Here is a 21,887-nt window from a genome sequence, read left to right on the forward strand (position 1 = left end):
TGCCAGGCATGAAATAGTTCCACACTCTTCTACAAGAAAAAAAACACACACACAAAACTTCACACTTTTGTTTTAATATAGATTAAATAATCGTCATACAGTGTAATGTGTTAATTGGTGTGTTTCAGAGTTGCTAATGCTCGGATTTCATTATATATGCACCAGAATAGGTGTTTTACGTATTTTCTATATTTTTGCAAAGCTACGTTAACTGTCGTATCAAACAAGGATATATGAGTGTGGTCTCAGTCTTTGTGTCAAAAAATAATAATAATTATTATTATTATTATTATTCGTAGTAGTAGTAATAGAAGAAATCTAGCAGTCTGGAATAGCCAATTCTTTCAATTCTTATATGAATAAGAGTCTGGTTAACACGCCATTGGGATTATGGGGCACGCTTCAACTGATGAAGAGAAAATAAGACTTGTGCACTGCTGCAAGTGGACAGTCCTACAACCAGAGTCATTTTATTGGAAACAGATTCAACTCCCAGTTCGCAGCAGATTGACTCCAGACCAACTCAAAAATATTGTGGGCGGGCAAAGTTTGGGCTCATTTCCAGGCTACAAGAAATCAGAAGTTTCCAAAAAAATGGCGCTGCCCTCCATAATTGCAAATTTCCTTATCCAGACCCCTTCAAATTGTCTGCTTCCCTTGCCTTAAAGTCACTCTTGAGTTGAGGGTGCCCTTGCTATGCTAGTTACTGAACTTACTTGGCTGAAGGGCCTCAGATTTTTGGTGGGGCTTTTTTGCATAAGCTAAAGGGAAGGTTTATTAGTTCATAGACCGCCACCGCACAGACACACACACACACTCTCTCATGCCGCGCACACACGTTCTGTCCAACATAATCTCATTCTCTCGTGAGAAAGCATTACTCTCAGGCCATCAGAATCCCATTACCTACACTGAATCATAAGAGAGGGAGAGAGACTGCAAAAAAAAAAAAAAAGAGAGAGTGATGAAGGGTGGGGTTCTATGCAGTCAGTGAATAAAGTGATCCATCCACTTCTGTTCACACAAACATGCACCCATCCCTCAGGTGTAGAGACTTTCGGATGGGAAGGCGTGCGTGTAAACCGACCTGCTCATTTAAACTGATTCTTGAACTATTAACATTGACAATAATCCACCACTGTGTGCTTATCAGACTGAGTGAGACTCATTGATCTTTCACGACCATATGCCTGTGTGTGTGTGCGTGCGCGTGCGCATAAGAATAGATGCGTTCATCCATCTATCGTTAACAGTAACCTCCCCTTTCCTTCCTCCTCACCTCCCTCCCCCCTCTCCTCCTCCTCCTCCTCCTCCTGTTCTCTTCCCCCAGACGGCTGTCCTAACTTGTGCAATGGGAACGGCCAGTGTACCATGGGCCAGCAGAGTTGGCATTGTGAATGTCAGACAGGCTGGAGGGGCCCTGGCTGCAGTGTTGCCATGGAGACCTCCTGCGCTGACAACAAGGATAACGAAGGAGGTGAATGGGGGGGGGGGGCTATTAAGTGAAGTCTTGGTTTAAAGAAGCAAAAATGCTCGTGAGAGGGATGAGGGACAGTAGAGAAAAATAATGAATTAAACAAGAAATAGAATTGAGACAGAGCCCTCGTGAGAAGAGCCCTTACCGCGGAAGACAAAATTAAACTTCCCTCTGTGAAATAAAACAAGGATTATCAAAATATTCCATCAGGGATGGAAGGAGTAGCTCTCTGCGTTTCTCACCGCTTGCTCTTCCCTACCTCTGTCAGATGGGCTGACAGACTGCATGGACCCAGACTGCTGCATTCAGAGTCCCTGCCAGAACAGTCCCCTGTGCCGGGGCTCCCGGGACCCTCTGCAAGTCATCCAGCAGAGCCCGATGTCCCAGCCCAGAGTCCGCTCCTTCTACGACCGCGTCAGGATGCTGGTGGGACGGGACAGCACCCACATCATCCCCGGGGAAAACCCATTCAATTCGAGGTGAGGCGGGAGACACGCACAAGCAGAGGGGTGTATTTACAAGTTATTAATATCCATGTCAGCTGCGATATCGTCAAACTCCAGCTCCTCAAACACATACGCGACCACAGGCTGCGACTGACAAAGCTACCTAATGACTAAGGTAGATCTAAGATAAAGCATTTCAGTGGATAAGCTTTCAACTTCAGACTGGCATTAGACACATTTAATGTAGAGATTAACACTATGATAGCAAGGAACTTTTCCTTAAGCACGGAAAAGTTAGACTCAAACTAAAATTTGACGTAATCTAAAAGATGCCAATTAAAGCAGCACTGCGCATAAATTCTCGTACAGGCCCATGAGGCTGCATGTTGCCACTTTGATGTTTCTTTTTTTTTTTAAAAAGACATTTAAGTGAACACATGTTTGCCCTGGAAAATGTCCTGTTTTTAGGTTTATTACACAAATATCAAATAGACTTCGGTATGGTTCGCAAAAACGAGTGAAGACCTTAACGAGTCCCAGAGCCGAAGGCAGGAAAACCGAGGTTCCCCGTAGATTTAGTGGAGCTGTGAAGCCCTGTCCGTGGTGCTGGTTTTCGGTCTGCACATGTTTGGCGCATGCCGGCATCAGATGTTGGAAACAACTCATCAAAACGATTTCACCCTGAAATGTTTAAATATTATTCTATGTCTATCGGCTCCATGGGATGCTGCCACTCACGCGTACGCGCAGCGTGTCACAGGCACTCACACCCATCTATAATGTCACGGTGTGTTTCCATGATTGACGCGAGCTCATCTAGATGGCGGGGGCTGCTGATTGTTTCTAATTAATGAGTGGTGGAAGACCAGAGCAATAAATGGATGGGCAAATTGGATGATTGAAAGATGGAGATTAATCAAATCGGGTGATGGATGTTTAGGAAGCCTGGGTTGATAGATTGACTTTCGCCTTCCCTCACTCTGTCTCCTCTGTCTTCTTCCAGCTTGGCATCCCTAATCCGGGGTCAGGTGTTGACTACAGATGGGACCCCTCTGGTGGGGGTGAACGTGTCTTTTGTCAACTATCCACACTACGGATACACGCTGACACGGCAGGATGGAATGTATGTACAACAGCAACTCAGCACTCCTTGCTGAAATTTGGAAACTACCTCACCTTGTAGGCCACAGGCTGCCTGATTAGATTAGATTAGATTAGATTAGATTAGATTAGATTAGATTAGATTAGATTAGATTAGATTAGATTAGATTGATCCCATGAGGAAACTAGTCAGTGGGAGTCACAGATAATTAGATACAGCTAACATAACAGTAAATGTATTTTTTTAAAAAAAAAGAAAAAGAAACAACACAGATGAGGGCTACAACACTCATCAAAGCACATACAGTTGAAGAAATTGTATTTTCACGTAAAGAATTAACACTTTACATTGTTTAAAATCATAAAACTAGGGGTGACCCTGAACTTAAAATCTTCGGCAGCCACTTTCCCAAAGCTTTTATTTAACCTGTCTTATCTATTTGCATTTCTTCTGCAGAATTTCAAGGTTTTGAGCTTTGACTTGATTGTCCTGTCCAATTTATATTGGAAGTAAATCTCTTTTTTTTTTCCAGACTGACCTACACTCATTGAACATACGGGTTCAGCTTTGTGCTTTTTTTCTGTGTAATCTTCTCGTCTTGTCATTTTTTTTTTCTTTGCAGCATTTTCTTCCAGACATATGTGAACTTCTAGTAACAGTTAATTGACCTTGTATTTCAGAGGCACTTAACAGTTTCGTGGACTTTTCGACTTGCACGGACGTGCTCGGATGTCTATGTCTTGCTTAGTGCTGTTTTCCTCCACTTGTTAAAGGCTCGCGGTCACAGCGGTTCCATACGCTTACCGCGCGCTGTCCATTTCCCGTAAGACATGACAAGCGTGTATGTGACCTTTCTCTGTACTAACCATTAACCCACAGCTGTTAACCGTAATTTGGAGACAAAAAAGGTTAAAGGCTGACATCTAATGAAATCACTTCTATTACGAGTCCAGCCTTCTAACATTACATTATTCACATTTCAGACCAAACGGATGTCTCGACTCGCCCTGGTGACATTTAGGCTTGTTGTGTGTAGTACAAGTGTGTTTTACCGTAATGCTGAAATATCTATTTTAGGTGATTCCTTGTTGCTTAAACTGACACTGTTTAAGTCCAAATAACTATCCATCCACCACAGCAGTCCTCATCTGTACCTCATTCCCATCCTCTTCTCGCAAACATCTCCAGGTTTGACCTGATAGCTAACGGTGGCGCATCGCTGACCCTACGGTTCGAGCGTGCCCCCTTCCTGAGCCAGGAGCGCACTGTGTGGCTGCCCTGGAGCCAGTTTTATGCTATGGACACACTGGTGCTTAAGACAGAAGAGAACACGATCCCAGGCTGTGACCTGAGCGGCTTCGTCAGGCCTGACCCTCTTGTGATTGCATCCCCTCTCTCCTCCTTCTTCAGCTCCAAGCCAGGGGAGAAACCCATCATACCGGAGACACAGGTGCAGTACCACTGACCCCAGGCAGCCGGCTAATCTTCCTTCTGGTTCCCTCGCTCTCTTCCCACTCTCCTGTATGCCTATCTTTTGTAGCTCTCCTTCCGCTTCCACAGTCCCCCCCTCCCATTTGTTCCCTCTTGCCTATTTCTTTATTTCTTCCATTGTTTTTTCCCCATTTCTTGTCCTTCAGCCATCAGTGGAAGTGTGACCCCCATTACTCCCTCTCTCTCTAATCCCCCTAATCCCTTTCTCCTGCCATCCTTGCTTTGTCTTCCAGGTGCTGCATGAGCAGATCGAAGTGCCCGGCACCAGTTTAAAGCTGTGCTACCTAAGCTCCAGGACCCAGGGTTACCGTTCCCTGCTCAAGGTCACCATGACTCCTGCTGTGGTGTCCATGGGCCTGCTGAAGGTTCACCTGATGGTAGCAGTGGAGGGCCACCTCTTCCAGAAGTGGTTCCATGCCTCGCCCAACCTGGCCTACACCTACATCTGGGATAAGACGGACGCGTACGGACAGAGGGTCTACGGCCTTTCCGAGGCTGTTGGTGAGTGTGAGGGATGGATGAAATAAAACTTGGGCTGGAGAACATAGATTTCTTTTCCCAGCCGCGCACGCCCTGAATACATTAGACAATTTACCACTAACACGCCGCTGCCTACGACAGAGGGAGAGAGGCTAATTAGGGAGCCTGAAAGAGAGATAATATGCACCAGAAGCCCAGCTTGAAACCACTTCCCAGTATGGCCACAGTAAAGTGCTTTTTCTTTTTTTAATACGTCTATTTTTCATTGAAGGCGCGTTTGGTTCAGTCAGCCAGCCGTAACTGTGGTGAAGGGTTATTAGCCATCAGGGTGAGTTAGCAGTTAACTACTGGAGCAGCAAGCAGGAGTCCAGGGGAGCCTCAGTGCTATTACGTTCTGCTGTCACAGTCGCTCACAGATGCTGTCAGCCAAACACTGCTGTCAGGCCACAAATGCAGTGGACATGTGTGGCTTCAGTGTGGAATAAAATCACGAGGGTTTTGCATGCTGTTTGGGAGATTGCCTTTACTCTAAGATCCCGAAAGATCCCTGGAGTCAATGCGTTTTAGCACTTCCCTTAAAGAATATGAAAGATATACGTGGTTTTATAATTTCAATGTAGGGATGCAGGTGTATTATAATCATGGCTTTGTGGTGAAGCTGAAAATGTGCTGGCAACAGCCGTCTCGCTGCAACTCAAGTGGGAGTTAATGTGTTAACGCGCTTTTCCGTTTGACAAGTAGGAACGGAACAGCACACGCGCGCACATACTGCTCAAGGCGCACATATGCATGCACACGCACGCTCTGGTCTTAAAACTAATCTCAGCTTATTTCACCTAAGTGCTCAGAACATTTGGTCAAATCAGCTTGGACCCTGTCAGGACATGTGCATGATTGGGACATGATGTTTCCACCGGCAGTTTTCACCGCAGAAACCGCCGTGGCCTCTAGGTTTAAAGGCCTACTGGGCAAACTCTTCCAATTAACAAGGTTTTTAATTGATTTAGCAGCGTGTCAGAGTGTTAGTTAGGTGTGAGTGCAGGTTTTGGCACAGGTGCTAACTAGCTTCACTGTGTATCACACGTTTCACATCTTAATCGAACTTCGGAGTTTATGCTCTGATGAAGTTTTTCATAGCCGCTCTTCCTGTTATATCTCTCGTGAATCCTTATTGTATTGTAACTATTTTTCTTCATTCCTCTCGCCTCTATCCTTTCCCACGTACAGTGTCGGTGGGCTACGAGTACGAGTCATGTGCCAGTCTCATCCTCTGGGAGAAGAGGACAGCTGTTCTTCAAGGCTACGAGCTGGATCCCACCAGCCTGGGCGGCTGGTCCCTCGACAAGCACCATATACTAAACACTCGCAGTGGTATGTACATTATACTGCACACACGATCTGATGTGTGCGCACAAGTGAGCAGAGACGCTTCTAGGCTTTTCCCTGTTTTACCTTCAAGTTTATATTTAGCGGGTGTAACAAGTTTACAGTACTGTATATCTCATTAAAAGTGCTGTTGTCTTGGGGAGGGTTTAGACCACAACGCGCTTCCTGTGGTTCACATGGAGTTGCCAGGCGCCTCTTTTTACCTGTCAGTGAGGATTTTCACAGGAAGAGCTTGTGTTGTCTCACCTAGTTTGACTACCTCATCCTCTAAAATTGCACGCCGACCAATCAGCAGCTAGAAAGAACTGAGGCAGGGGGCAGAGGCATCTTATCCAGAAAGTGATTCTCTTTGGTGGTAGGCGAGTGAGTCATTCTTTGTTGCCTTATCTACAATAAAACAGCCACCCTCGTTAGCTAATGAACTGGACATAACTGGAGAGCTTAGTGCTTTAAGCTAAAAAAAAAAAAAGAAAGAAAAATGCCTGTGTCCGCACGCTAATGTGCTCAGAATGAGAAACACTATTGATGTTTGGCAGGTACATGCTGACCATCTTAGTTTAAATGCGGGAGCACGCTATCATTTCCTCATCAGCTGGTCAGAATGCCATTCAACTTCCAGGAATTTGGACAAAGTATTGGACAAGTTAAACTTTTGGACCTCATGATGGTGCTAGCCTAGAAGTCATCATCTGGGCATCCTCAGTCCAAGAGTTATCATCTTCTTGTGTCAAGAGCCTCACTGTCAGAATGGCTAAAAAAAAAATAGCTTAAGCTTTCAGCTTCCATGATAACTATAGTGCTTCCAAACATTCTGTGGAATAATGACCCCCTACTCTATTTTTGTTTCTGTCTGTCTTCTTCGCGCTTTTTCACGCCCAGGCATCCTTCACAAAGGCAGCGGTGAGAACATCTTTGTGACAGAGCAGCCCCCGGTAATCACCAGCATCATGGGAAATGGCCGGAGGCGCAGCATCTCATGCCCGAGCTGTAACGGCCTTGCAGACGGCAACAAGCTGCTGGCACCAGTTGCCTTGGCAATGGGCATCGATGGCAGCCTGTACGTCGGGGACCTGAACTTTGTGCGCCGCGTTTACCCATCTATGAACACAACTGGCATCCTGGAACTGAGGTAAAACCCCCAATTCAATTATGAAAAGTGGCGCAAGAGAAAATAAAAGCACGGTCAATTATAATGCAGGCTGGGGTTTGGAGGGTTTTTGATGTTGTAGATAGTGATAGAATAAGGGCAGGTTAGACTGATGTACATTAAGTCAGCAGGGGAAGAAGCCAAAAGATGCTTTCTGTACATAAAACATAATAGAGGAAAGAAGTGAGGTGAGACACTGGGGATTGTAAGACTGAAGAAGGAGTATGCAGTGTACTAGATACCGCTTCTCAAGGGTGTTTTTACCCATGTTTAAATTTTGCTGTTCATACCATAGCCTTTGTGTTACTCTCTGTAGAATGCTCTCCACAGACTGTGTGAATTAACATTTGTTTTGTTGTGTTTTTACCTCCCTCAAAGGAACAAAGATTTCAGACACAGGTAAGATGCTTCCTGACGGTAAATTTAAAGTTTTCTAGTGCGCGTACAAGCAGCAACTGCTAAAGTACTTGAAACCATCTTTATTGGAAATATAAAATCCAAGCTACGTGCTGGAATAATAAACTCGTCTTTCTTCTTTCTGTCACCTCAGTAACAACCCCACCCACAAGTACTTCCTGGCGGTGGATCCGGTATCTGGGGCACTGTTCATCTCAGACACCAACTCTCGTCGAATTTACCGAGTTCGCTCATTAATGGGAGGTCGGCTGCTGTCGGACAACGCGGAGGTGGTGGCGGGGACGGGGGACCAGTGCTTGCCCTTTGATGAACGCTGTGGCGATGGTGGGAAAGCCACCGAAGCTACGCTCATGAGCCCCAAAGGTGAGCCACCTAGGTTACGCACAATACGGCCACCAGGACTAATTGGAATTCAGAGCTGTCAACGTTTTAATGATGAAAATATGAATTAAAAGAATGGGTGTTATAGTCCTTATCATTTCAACTCTTTGAGAAGTGTGTAGTTCAGTTCACAAGACGTGTAAACTGAGGGTGTCTTAAATACGCTCTGTGAATATCTTTTTGTTATTCCGTAATATGCCCATCTTGTGACTCAACTAAAGCGGGACAGAGAGAGAGAGAGAGAAGGAGGTTATAAACCAGGTTAATGTTAAACTTATAATGGAATTATTTTTGTGGATCATCAGATCTTAGAACAGTGTGACACCAAACTGTCAAGGATGTCACACTGTCACATTTCCTGTCAGTGACACAAGTGTGTGTACATGTAAGGCTGCAGATGTTATATATATATATATATATATATACATACACACAGTATATGATGTGTGTGTGTGTGTGTGTGGAATGAGTGAATGAGGGGTGTTCGTAGTCTATGAGAAATGATGGGAAAGACAGGAAAAGACAGAACCCACTGATTCCTTCTCACCTGTCACAATGTCAGGCAGCAATCAGCAGCTCTCTACCGTCTCTAGCTCTTCCCCTCTTTCCTTTTCATACCTTTCTCCTTTGCTCAGTGGCCTTCACTGTATGCTCAATTTGTTGTTGTGCATCAATAAGTAATTTGGAGGGAGGGGGGTGAGTGTCCGTTGAACAGTAACACTTCTCTGTGAATAAAACTGACACATGCCCTGTGGTAAATGATAAAAGGAAAGGTGCAAACAAATGAAAAGTAGAAAGACCGGGGTCACGAAATAAATGCAGCGAGCGGAAACCGGGAACGGGAGGCGAGTACAACAGATCAGCTGCCATTCTAGACAATCTGCTCGCAGTCTACAATTGCACTCTGAGAGGTACATGAGCTCAGCTCAACATCCCGATGACTCATTCTAAAACTAACACTTCTCAACAGTTCAATGCTCATTCCATCACTGGGTACCCCCTCATTCGATGAAGCATTGGGCAATTCAGCTGCCAGAGCTGCTATCCGTTTTCAGCGGTGGAGTGAAGAGTGAAGTTTAATTGACTTAAAATATCTATGGGCTGCCCGCAGTGTCTGAATTATGACTTGTCACTCACGGCGTTCCATCTCCACGCCGACAGGTATCGCGGTGGATAAAAATGGGCTGATGTATTTCGTGGACGCCACCATGATCCGCAAGGTGGACCAGAATGGCATCATCTCCACTCTGCTAGGGGCCAACGATCTGACCGCCGTGCGGCCGCTGAGCTGTGACACCAGCATGGACGTCAGCCAGGTAGGAGAGAGTGGGTGACAAAGGGTGATGGTGTGATAGATGATGATCTAAGAGCCCCCTTAGTGCTGAGCTGTGACAACTCTGTGGACACGAGCCAGTCGGGAGTTCAGGGAGAGACTGATTTAGGGATGGATTAAAGAGTCAATGGATAAATGAGTGGATCAAAAGAAAGTGAACACTGCATTCACTTAAAAAAAAAAATGAAGAGACTTGCCTTGGCGGCCTTTCAGAATGTCTCCCTTGGTATAGATATGGTCTCATGCATAACTTTTTTCCCCCGCCAGGTGCGTCTTGAGTGGCCCACCGACTTAGCAGTGAACCCCATGGACAACTCTCTCTATGTCCTGGAAAACAATGTCATCTTACGCATCACCGAGAACCACCAGGTCGGTACCACAAGGCTGGATCACCACTGCAAATCCCTTAGGGTGACACTCACTGTAGGGTTCTGACAAGACTTGGTTCCAATTAGGCTTCCCAAAGCCAATTTGGAAGCAAAAGTTCAAATTCTAACATAGTCTTGGGGTACAATTACTGATTAATTAGTTCTGAGAATATTCTTCTTTCCTGTATCTTACTTTATTACCAAAAGTTTTTATCTACACAGTTTAAGTAGCAAACCGCTTCTAATGCAGGAATCATTTCTATTGTTTGTTCAACATACTCTGTTTTTTTTTTACCCCCTGAAGGTGAGCATTATAGCAGGGAGACCTATGCATTGTCAAGTGCCAGGCATCGACTACAGCCTCAGTAAACTGGCTATACACGCGGCCCTGGAGAGCGCCACAGCCATCGCCCTTTCCCACACGGGCATCCTCTACATCGCCGAGACAGATGAGAAGAAGATTAACCGAGTCAGACAGGTATGACAAGGAGAAACACTGAACACAGTTGTTGGGCTGTCAGGTTGTTTTGTAATGAATTTGTTTAGTGTAAAGTTATTTTTGGCAAACTGACAGCACAGCTGGTGAGTCTGGATGGGTGTTTTTTTTTTGTTTTGTTTTTAAGATATTCTTTCAAATCTCCTGACTACATTCATTTTCACTTAAACATTTTTTTTTAGTTTTGGTACCACATTGCCTATGATTTAGTGGTAATTTTTTCCCCCGGACTCAACCATTTCCTCTCTCCCATTTTCCGTCTGTGCATTTTTAGGTGAGCACTAATGGAGAAATCTCACTCCTGGCTGGTGCTGCCTCCGACTGTGACTGCAAAAATGATGTCAACTGCAACTGCTTTTACGGTGACGACGGGTACGCCCCAGACGCTGGCCTCAACTCTCCCACCTCCCTGGCGGTGTCCCCTGATGGGACGCTTTTTATTGCGGACCTCAATAACATACGCATCAGAGCTGTGCGGGCGAATCGGCCCGGCCCTGCCGTGTCTAGCGTGGGCTACGGAGGATCTGCGCAGTATGAAGTCGCGTCGCCAAGGGAGCAGGAGCTGTATGTCTTTAATGGGGAGGGGCTTCATATCCAGACAATTAGCCTAGTGACCGGGGAGCCACTTTACAACTTCACCTACGGTCCCGATGGTGAGCTGGTCACGCTGGTGGACAACTGCAACAATACTGTCAAGGTGAGGAGGGACGGCGTAGGCCAGGGAGGAGGAGCCGGCCTGCTCAGACTGGTGCTGCTGCCCGAGAATCAAGTGGTGACCCTCGGACTGGACCCCACTGGGGGGCTGCGTAGTGTGTCTGCCTTGGGCCAGGAGGTGGCTCTGATGGGTTACAGCGGCAACACGGGCCTCCTCGCCACCAAGGCTGACGAGACTGGGTGGACCACATTTTACCAGTAAGTGTGTGACACAGGGGAACGTGTTGAACGTGTCTGTGTTTTTCTGCCTTTATTCTATCCGTCTAAAATACAAAATTAATGTTGCTGGATTTATTTTCATCATGTCCTCTTCTATAATTCCTGTTTTCTTCTGACATTTCACACGGTGTACTGCTGCCCCCCAGTGTTAGCTTTTACAACTACAAGTAATTAGATAAGCTATAAGACCTGTTAAGGTCCTCTCGGGCAGTTTTGTTTTGAATGTTTGTCTCACCCCCTGCAAATGTGTTTCATCATGTATTTCAGGAAAAGTATGAACATGTCACTTCGTTACTAACTCCACTTCCATTAGTTATCAGTTTATTTCACAGTATTTGTGACATACAACTTGTCATTTTATACAAAGAATCCTTTAAAAGATGAGTTGCTCTTTTTGCCTTTTTTTTTAATTTATTCTGTCTGAAGTGTGGACCAACAATTGTTAAATGTGTGAAATGTGCGCACATTTAACACTGCACACGTGTTTCATCGCGTATTGCAGCACGAGCATGAACATGTCACCTCTTTGCTAACTCCACCGCAATCTCCCGTCACCTAGGTATGACAGCGAGGGCCGCCTGACCAATGTGACATACCCGACGGGCATGGTGACAAGTCTACACCGCGAGATCGAGCGCTCCATCAACATCGACATTGAGAGCTCGAGCAGGGACGACGATGTCACTGTCATCACCAACCTGTCCTCTGTCGAGGCCTCGTACACCGTGGTGCAAGGTAGGCACGCGCTCAGCATGAGCAGGACATGCGGCGGAAAAATTAGCTGGTCATGAATTTTTAAATACTTGTGGAATTGCATGCTGGGCTCAAGTGACCAGATATAAACTGATTCAAATCTAAATTTAATAAAAAACATATTTGTTCATTAATCTATTTTTTAGCAGATTTGTGTAATCCTAAAAAAAGATTGTGCATATCAGCGCTTTAACAAGATTCACACAGACTCGGCCTAGGACTACTGCATCTTAGTATTCAAAAACACAGCCCTTCTCTGTGATGGTGAATATGCACCAGCCTGCTGACTCTAATTGAAAGTCTTGTAATTCTGACTCAGTTCTGTATATGCTCCAGGAGATTATTTTCCGTCTCTGCCCACATCCAGCCCCCCCCCTCTCTCTCTCTCTCTCTCTCTCTCTCTCTCTCTCTCTCTCTTGCTCTTGCTCTCATGGAGTAAAATCACCAACATATAGTTGTTAATCCCAGCTGGGATCATCCTTCTTTTGAATATCATCACAGCAAAATTCATTAACTCATGTAGAGTGAATCCTCCTTATCCCTCAAGCTTTCCTCCTCACACACACACACACTACAAATACAGCTCTCAACCAGTTCCCATGGTCCCTGAGCTTATTTGGTCTGTTTAGAAAGGAGGAAAAAAAGAAGAAGAATTTTCTCCCTTCCCTTGACCAGTGCAAGCACTGTGACAGGAGTTTGAATGCCGACTGTACTAAAAGAGTCTAAAGACCTCAGACTAGGTGGTAGATATATATACAGTGATACACCTGCATTGCTGTTGTAGAAGAGTTGTTCGCTGCGCTGCAAGTTAAGGTTTCCATTGCACTGTGTGGGTTTCAGAACAGCTCTCTGCTGACATATTCACTTAACCATCTCCCTCTCTTTCCGCTCTTCCTCGCTCTCTTCATTAACTCCTGCACAGTGAATTCTCCTTGGCCCTCAAGCTCTCATTTCACCCCCCTCTCTCTCTTTCTCTTTCCATCCGCCTCGCTTCTGTTTTATTACGAGGTTGTTCAGACAGAGGGAGCACGGAAGATTTATCTAAAGGCTGTTGCTGCCAAGTCAATGGAAAAGCTTCACTTGTCTGTTTGAGGCATTGTTAAAATGTGCCCGGAGCTTTATTACAAATCGGCCTTATGGATTACTGTCATTTATGGTTTGACTTCAAAGACGAAAATAATCTGATCTCATCACCTGTTGTAAATGAAATTAAAAGAAAACGATCATCTCTGCATCTTTGTGATATTTCCGAGCTGGAAACAATTCTATCTTGCTTTTAGTCACTCCATTGTGATCGGGACGGCTGTTTTCCCACATCGGTGGAAAAATTGAGCCTTGGCATTAGGCGCGGCTTTATCTGTTTCCATTCTTGTGAGTCATTAAACTGTAAAGATGGAGAGATTTAGTGTGACGTCTGTATAGCCTGACAATTTCCATTCAGAGTATTTTGGAGTGCATAAACACTTTATGGACATAATCTGGTTCTCAGTGACGTGAGCCTTTGAACAGAATGTCCCATTTTCATTAGATGCCGGTAAATATCAAGAGGCTACTAAATCAGATCATTTCCGATTGTCTGTTTGCGTTGAGGGATGCGTCCATATCCTCCATATGAAACCAATGCTGTCACCAGGCTTTTCCCTTGGGTGTCTCTCGTCTTGATTCCTGTTCTCTGTTTACTTGTCTACCCCCATAGACCAGGTGAGGAACAGCTATCAGCTGTGCAACAATGGGACCCTGCGCGTGATGTACGCCAACGGAATGGGCATCAGTTTCCACACAGAGCCTCACATCCTCGCAGGATCTGTCAGTCCTACTATCGGCCGAAGGAACATCACGTTGCCCACGGACAATGGCCTCAACTCCATTGAGTGGCGTCTGCGCAAGGAGCAGACCAAAGGGAAGGTCACTGTGTTTGGGAGGAAGTTAAGGGTAAGATTATGCTTTCACTAAGTCATCAATGGCATTGTTAAATTCCAAATATAATTGAAATCACTCTGCAGCCAAAAAAATATAACCGAGGAACCTTTTCTTTAGGCTCATGGCCGCAATCTTCTCTCCATTGACTTCGACCGCAACACGCGTACGGAGAAGATTTACGATGATCACCGCAAGTTCACGCTGCGTATCATGTACGACGCTCAGGGCCGCCCAGCTATGTGGTTGCCCAGTAGCAGCCTGGCGGTAGTCAATGTGTCCTATTCCACCACTGGACAGCTTGTCGGGCTGCAGAGGGGAAGCATGAGTGAGAGGACTGAATTTGATCCCCAGGGACGCATCCTGTCTCGCTCTTTTGTGGATGGGAAGGTGTGGAGCTACAGCTACCTTGACAAAGTGAGTGCATTCCCCTTATAGACTGTAATCTTAGAATCGAGTCTTAGCGAGTATGGCAGCAGCGTAAAGTTTAGTAATTTGGATTTTAGGACTGAGTGAAATAATACATCATTTTTATGGTTATGAAGGTTCAGATTTGTCAGGTGTGAGAAAATTACTTCTGGTGCTATTTCACAGGAGGCAAGCCACCCATAGATAATGATATTATATTAATCCGTATTTCAACTCTCTGTTCCCAGTCCATGGTGCTGCTTCTGCAGAGCCAAAGACAGTACGTCTTTGAGTTTGACGCTTCAGGTCGGGTCACAGCTGTCACGATGCCCAGTGTCGCTCGTCACACCATGTTCACGCACGTATCAGTTGGCTACATTCGCAATATGTACAACCCACCGGAGAGCAATGCCTCCATCATCCACGATTTCTGTGAGGACGGACGACCTCAGGCCACGCATTACCTGGGCACTGGCCGCCGTGTCCTCTACAAGTACGGCAAGCTAGCGAAGCTGTCGGAGATCGTGTATGACAGCACTGCTGTCACTTTTGGCTATGATGAGACAGCTGGCGTGCTGAAGATGGTCAACCTGCAGAGCGGGGGCTTCTCCTGCACCATCCGCTATCGCAAAATGGGCCCCCTCATCGACAAGCAGATCTATCGCTTCAGTGAGGAGGGGATGGTCAATGCGAGGTTTGACTACACCTACCATGACAACAGCTTCCGCATCGCCAGCATGAAGCCGGTCATCAGCGAGACACCACTGCCTGTTGACCTCTACCGCTATGACGAGATCTCTGGAAAGGTGCAGAATCTGTTCAGCAATTATGTGCAAAAGAAAAATGTCTATGAATAAACCTGTTTTTGTCTGCAAGAAGACTCAGAAACGTTCTCCTCTCCTCTCCTACAGGTTGAGCACTTTGGAAAATTTGGGGTCATTTACTATGACATTAATCAGATAATCACCACAGCTGTTATGACACTGAGTAAGCATTTCGACACCCACGGTCGCATCAAGGAGGTCCAATACGAGATCTTCCGTTCACTTATGTACTGGATGACAGTGCAATATGACAGCATGGGACGAGTGGTGAAGAGAGAGCTCAAAATTGGGCCCTATGCCAACACCACTCAATACCGCTATGATTATGATGGAGATGGACAGCTCACCGGCGTCAAGGTGAATAATCTGAGTAGAGAGATTGGAATTTTAGACACCATCTCTTCTTGAGAGGCCGAAGTGCCCACTACACTTAATTTGAGCTGTAATGTGTGACCGTCTCGGACATTTCTGCAATCACAGCTTAGTTATTATCATAATGAAAGCAGAAACCATTTGAATCACGCATATAATTCTTGTTTTATTCAGGTAAACGACTGGTCTACGTGGCGCTACAGCTATGACCTGAATGGTAACCTCCACCTGCTCAATCCTGGGAACAGTGCCCGGATCTTGCCGCTCCGCTATGATCTCAGAGACCGAATTACACGCCTCGGAGATGTCCAGTATCGCCTTGACGAAGATGGGTTCCTCAGTCAACGTGGTTCAGACGTTTTCGACTATAATTCCAAAGGTCAACTCCTGCGGGCCTACAATAGAGGGCCCGGAGGCTGGAGCGTCGTGTATCACTATGATGGGCTTGGCCGCAGGGTGTCTACAAGGAACAGCCTAGGGCAGCACCTTCAGTTCTTCTATGCTGACCTCAACCATCCAACCAGGGTGACACACATCTTCAATCACTCTAGCTCTGACATCTCATCGCTCTACTATGACCTGCAGGTAGGTCATATCTATAAATATCAATTTTTATTCCATATATCAGTAAATGTTGAATAATAACACCTTTTTTTTCATGATTAGGGTCATCTGTTTGCCATGGAGGTGAGCAGCGGCGAGGAATACTACATAGCTTCTGACAACACTGGCACACCACTGGCAGTCTTCAGCAGCAATGGACAGATGATCAAACAGGTAATACACAGAGCAGCTGTGAATATCACCAAGTTAATAACTACCATTGGCCAGACCCCTGGCTTCTGCTGTCCTAAAAACAACCTTCAACAAGACCTTAAATCCTTTTTAGCTCCAGGGATGCTTTTCTGTACCCTACACAGTGTACCCTACAAAAGCAGGGAATTACTAAAAGCAAATTGACTCTGCTTGTGTCACCCAGGTGCAGTACACACCTTACGGCGAGGTGTACCTTGACTCCAACCCAGAGTTTCCACTGGTGGTGGGTTTTCACGGTGGACTCTACGACCCCTTGACTAAGCTGGTTCACTTCACTCAACGGGACTACGACGTCTTGGCTGGACGGTGGACCTCACCTGACTACACCATCTGGCCCAAGATTGGGAAAGATCCTTCTCCTTTTAATCTGTATATGTTCAAGAACAACAACCCGCTCAGTGATATGCTGGATGTCAAAAACTATGTCACAGGTATCTGATTCATTTATACTGAACTGGTGCACGTATTGAATCCTGTTGTATCATTATTTAGGCCTTGTAGACAAAATGTTCAGCTTATTTTTCATGGAATATAAAAACACTGACACTGTAATTGATCAAGTACATTAATTCATCAACAAGCTCACTTTAGGTCGTGACATTGTCCAGAATCTGTTCACGAGAAACAGATTGTTTTGAACTATGTAGATTAGTAGCAGATGGCAGAGTAGCTGAGAGCTTTGCTTAACAACAGTCGAGTTACAGGAGCAAACACTCTTTCAGTTTTTATATATATATATATATATATATATATATATAATGAGAAAAAAAATAGTCATTTGCTACTGTGTTTAACTCGTTAACTTGTTTAATTTTCCCCTCATCTGCTCCTGTAGATGTGAAGAGCTGGCTGGTAATGTTTGGCTTCCAGCTCAGTAACATAATCCCAGGGTTCCCTCGGCACTCGCTCTATTTTGTGGAGCCACCATACGAGCTGCAGGCCACTCAGCACTGTGAAAATGGACAGGTACAATCTTAGCACACAACGTAGCCATTCTCATAACCAAACCCAATATACAGCATTTTCTCCCGAACTTGTGTGTCAATACTTTATCATCTAATTCTACAAGGTAACAAAATTGTGTTTCCGTCTTCCTATGTAGCTCATCACTGGTGTACAGCAGGCAGCAGAGCGTCACAACCAGGCCTTCATGGCTTTGGAGGGTCGCCTGCTTAACAAGGAGCGTCGCAGGCGCAAAGACAAGCCCGGCCACTGGTTCGGCACCAGCACCCCCATAATAGGCAGAGGAGTGATGCTTGCACTTAAGGAGGGCCGGGTGGTGGCTGGTGTGTCAGCACTGGCCAGTGACGACAGTCGCAAAGTGGCTCTGGTGCTCAATGGTGCCCAGTACCTTGAAGGCACACATTACACACAGGATGGGAAGGACTGCCACTACTTTGTGAAAGTAGGCTCTGCTGACAGTGACCTGCTAGCCCTGGGGCTTACAAATGGCCGCAAGTCTCTGGAGAGCGGCATCAATGTGACAGTGAGTGGCCGGTCAAGGAGAGGAGTGACTGTGGAGTTTGCAGTTCCATCATTAGTGCTGAGTGTTCGGTACGGGCTCGCTGTGGATGTGGTGGATGAAGAGAAGGTAAGACTGTTGGAACTGGCCAGGCAGAGGGCCCTGGCCGGGGCCTGGGCCAAGGAGCAGCAGAGGGCTAGGGATGGAAAGGGAGGCAGTCGCCTTTGGACGGAAGGGGAGAGACAGCAGCTCCTCACGACAGGTAGAGTACAGGGCTACGACGGCTACTACGTACTGCCAGTGGAGCAGTATCCAGAACTGGCGGACAGCAGCAACAACATCCAGTTTCTCAGACAGAACGAGATGGGCAAGAGGTAACAGCCCACCTGAACTCGCCTGAAGGGCAGACTCTTCCCTCGTCCCACTTTCACTTATTCCGTTCCTCGACCTTACTCCTCTCGAAATCCATGGAGAATTAACCAACAACTGGGTTATTCACGGAACGCTGCAGGGACTTTTGAAAAAGAATGACTTATCAGAAAACATGTTGTTGATTTTACTGCCACAGGCAAAAAATTTAAAGTGTGGTCAAACTTTTTCTTTCTTTTTTTTTTTTGGAAAAAACTTTGAACAACTGAAAAAGCACTGAAGAACTTTTAGAACTGCTGCTTAGTGAATAAGAAGATTCCCCTTTTTAAAAAAGATAGTGATATTTGGCCCATATTTTTTGGGTCACACTGAGAGCGGCCAACACCGATCAGATGGAGAAGTTATACTGTGGCGGCTTCTGCGATCAAGGCTTGTCTGTCTCTAATAAATACTGAAGGCAAAGGGACCAAAGTGGAGACAAAGCCACTCCAGAGCGCAGCCATTACCAATACACATCAAAGGAGGACAGCATAAACAACGACAGACAAGGCAATGTTAAAGGTCGTCCAATACTACGAGTCGCCTCCCTGTCTCAGGCCTCCCATTGTCCACCGCGGACCAGTCCTCTGCTGCTAAGGCAGCACACATCCAACCAAGCAACACGCAGGCTAACGGCATCCATCCTTAACAGCTGTTAATGGACTAGTAAATGAACTTTTTACAAAAACAAAGTTAAAAAAAAAAAGTGATGGCTATATTTGTGGACAGTGGTATCACACAGCATTGTTTATTTTGAAATGGGGAGAAGAATCATATTACTACATATGTGTCCGACTACACTAAATTTCAGGATGTTGCGTATACTGTAGATGCCGTAGTTTTGTACGTTTCAGTCGCGGTAGAATTGTGAGACTTTCACCAAGGCACTTCTGTACAGAACGATCAAACACACCACTTCACGGAGTCCGGAAAACATGCTGAGTTAGTATTTAATTTATTTTATTCTTTTTTATTTATTTATTCTTAGTACTATATGACAATCATGAATGAGTCACCGGTTCTATTCGAAGGGGACATTAATGGATGAGTTTATTTTCTTTTGTAAAATATGTAATAAATGTTCATTTTGTTTTTGTATTAATTTCAGTTTGCTGCCAGGGCAAATAATAGTCACTCTCAAAAAGAATAATTTATGTAATAAAGTGTTTAAAAAAAACAGTTTATACTTTAAATAAAGTCTTTAAAACTGTGAAATCTGTTTTTTCGAAATATATTTCGATGTACAGTGTATAGACCTACCTTTATGCAGCACAGTAGAATTGTTCAGAATATCAAGTTTTATATTTCTAAGAGGAAGTGGCTTGTAATGTGCAAAATCTTTAGCTGGTCTTACTACTCTAGAGTTTTGTGGCACTCTAATACTCCATATCTACAATATCAATCCCCAGTTTGTTGTTTTTGACTGTTTTTTGTTTGGAAGCTACAGATATTTCTGTCCTAGATCCCAACAGCAGTAGCAGTAATGGATCCCTCTCACTGTGAAGAGACTCGTGCTGGATGTCATAATGTACCAAATCAGTATTATCGAAGGATGATTCTTATACATTCACTGAAACGAGACTCTTCTGAGAACCTTATCAATAAAACATAATTGTTTACTTCAACTGAGCAACGTCTAGTTCACTTTCACCTCCTCATTTTTGTGTTTGAAAACTACAGTTTTGCAGAACATCTTCATGTAAGTTGGAACGATCTTTGGAGCTATAGTTTATCCATTAATGATCTTTTTTCCACATCTTGTTAATTGTGCATCTCTCTCACTGATAAAGAACAGTTTTTGCAAAAAAAAAAAAAAAATGTCAGTAAAAAAAACACTTTGCCTGCTTTGGTTCATGCTGGTTAATTTCCATGGCTCACTGAGACGTTCAATGGAACCAGGCCATCATACAAACAACTTTTTCCCTCCATAGGCTGTATATGGATGAGATGCACTTTCCTGCTCACAAGAACAAACTTTGTTTCGGCCAGGTCATTTATAATTCACGAGAAACTTAAAGGCAGGATGCATAAAATCTCTGCTGCCCTACTCCCCCTTCCCACTTCTTTCTTACAGCCGCAGTTCAACTCCCTCCTCCTCCCCGTGAACGCGCCATTGACACATGGCATGGAGAAGTCTGCCATTGAGCCTTCACTAGCATGGGACCAGGCTGCAACCTCCAGGGCTGAAAGATGAAGCCCATTCTTAAGTGCAAAAAATAATGCAGTTCATCGAGTGGCCACTTGAGGCTGGCAGCAAAAGGGAGCAAATCCCCATAGACCACCAAGTTAAAAAGCCCAACTTTACAGCGACATTTAACATGTTTAAAGCCTTGTACAAAAACGGTTTTGGTGTCAAAAGTTTATTTCACTATTCATGACAATTGTATTTTATTTATAAATCATTCGTTTATTTTATATTAAGGTTTAAAATTCTGCATAATTAAAGGCGTTCCCACTTTGAGTGACAGGTAGCGGAGTGTTTGGTGGGCGGGCCTCAACGTCCAGGCTGCTTTGACTCCGCCCCAATATAACCCGCCGTGTCATATTCAGAGTATCCGAGTGCAGCCGGAGCATTAACTGGCCGGAGTAAAGTTCATCCAACATGGCGACCGCGGGTCCCGCCCACTGCGGGCATCTTTTTTGAGGTTCAGTATCCAACGATGGGTTTGTTCCATAGTCAATGAATGGGACACGAATGCGCATCGACTCATGTAGAGTAACCAATAGGAACACCCGAAACAGCGACACACTGTAAAATGATTAATCGAAAAATACCGTCACGGGGTAATTTTTATAAAGCCTGCCAATTGTTCTCTCATGACACTTGAATTACAAATCGCTAATTCAAATTTGGACAATATAACACCAAAAATAAATGACATACTTTGCCTTTAATTGTCCTCATAGGGCCCCTCTCACTGAAGCATACGTCATACTCGCTAAGCATTGTGGGAGATGGTTTGAATACCGCACCTTGATGTGGCATTGTATATACAGTCAAGGCGTGGCTTTAGATGAACATTCAAAGCTTTTGTAGCTTAATGTATTCCGTTTCTCTTACAGTCTCCTTACAGAAATGAAAGGAAGTTTAAAATATATAAAGGCTCAAATTTATACAAAATAATAGTGTAGCCACAGTGTAGTTATCCCTCCTGTTATCCTTGGGGTCAATTTGACCCCAATCAATATTCATCATTCATAAATAACAGTAGAGGGAAGGTCAATTCACTGGTAGCAAGGAGTTATTTATGTAGTCAACAAATAAACAAAGTTCCTGACACAAAGACTTGGTCAACAAGTTTATGTAAATTATTTCCTTGAGGGTAAAATGTGTTAGTAATATTTGAGGGTAATAGAGCATCCCCTGCAGCCTGTCTGAACTAGCAAGAGGAACACACACAAATAGATATGTTAACTAATGCATGTGAATCACATCTAGTTAATAAATAAATTTCTCATTTTTTATCTTC

The 21,887-nt window shown here is 44.8% G+C and overlaps 1 protein-coding gene across 6 annotated transcripts in view; it reads left to right on the forward strand.

The window, feature by feature from the left end:
• Window positions 1-20,046, forward strand: part of tenm2a (teneurin transmembrane protein 2a) — a 199,958-nt gene extending 179,912 nt beyond the window's left edge. For all 6 annotated transcript variants that reach the window (XM_047584604.1, XM_047584605.1, XM_047584606.1 and 3 more), the window contains 23 exons: window positions 1,331-1,477; window positions 1,746-1,956; window positions 2,927-3,046; window positions 4,214-4,475; window positions 4,750-5,017; window positions 6,224-6,367; window positions 7,262-7,511; window positions 7,908-7,928; window positions 8,080-8,309; window positions 9,489-9,643; window positions 9,928-10,029; window positions 10,333-10,506; window positions 10,799-11,436; window positions 12,017-12,192; window positions 13,907-14,142; window positions 14,248-14,544; window positions 14,784-15,341; window positions 15,447-15,716; window positions 15,906-16,316; window positions 16,398-16,508; window positions 16,711-16,978; window positions 17,383-17,513; window positions 17,650-20,046. In XM_047584604.1, coding sequence (XP_047440560.1) covers window positions 1,331-1,477; window positions 1,746-1,956; window positions 2,927-3,046; window positions 4,214-4,475; window positions 4,750-5,017; window positions 6,224-6,367; window positions 7,262-7,511; window positions 7,908-7,928; window positions 8,080-8,309; window positions 9,489-9,643; window positions 9,928-10,029; window positions 10,333-10,506; window positions 10,799-11,436; window positions 12,017-12,192; window positions 13,907-14,142; window positions 14,248-14,544; window positions 14,784-15,341; window positions 15,447-15,716; window positions 15,906-16,316; window positions 16,398-16,508; window positions 16,711-16,978; window positions 17,383-17,513; window positions 17,650-18,387 — 5,918 coding nt within the window. In that variant the 3' untranslated portion in view covers window positions 18,388-20,046. The remainder of the gene's footprint in view (window positions 1-1,330; window positions 1,478-1,745; window positions 1,957-2,926; window positions 3,047-4,213; window positions 4,476-4,749; window positions 5,018-6,223; window positions 6,368-7,261; window positions 7,512-7,907; window positions 7,929-8,079; window positions 8,310-9,488; window positions 9,644-9,927; window positions 10,030-10,332; window positions 10,507-10,798; window positions 11,437-12,016; window positions 12,193-13,906; window positions 14,143-14,247; window positions 14,545-14,783; window positions 15,342-15,446; window positions 15,717-15,905; window positions 16,317-16,397; window positions 16,509-16,710; window positions 16,979-17,382; window positions 17,514-17,649) is intronic.
• Window positions 20,047-21,887: the final 1,841 nt, after the last annotated feature.

This window comes from Mugil cephalus, chromosome 5, assembly GCF_022458985.1.
Source record: "Mugil cephalus isolate CIBA_MC_2020 chromosome 5, CIBA_Mcephalus_1.1, whole genome shotgun sequence".
Classification (NCBI taxonomy): domain Eukaryota; kingdom Metazoa; phylum Chordata; class Actinopteri; order Mugiliformes; family Mugilidae; genus Mugil; species Mugil cephalus.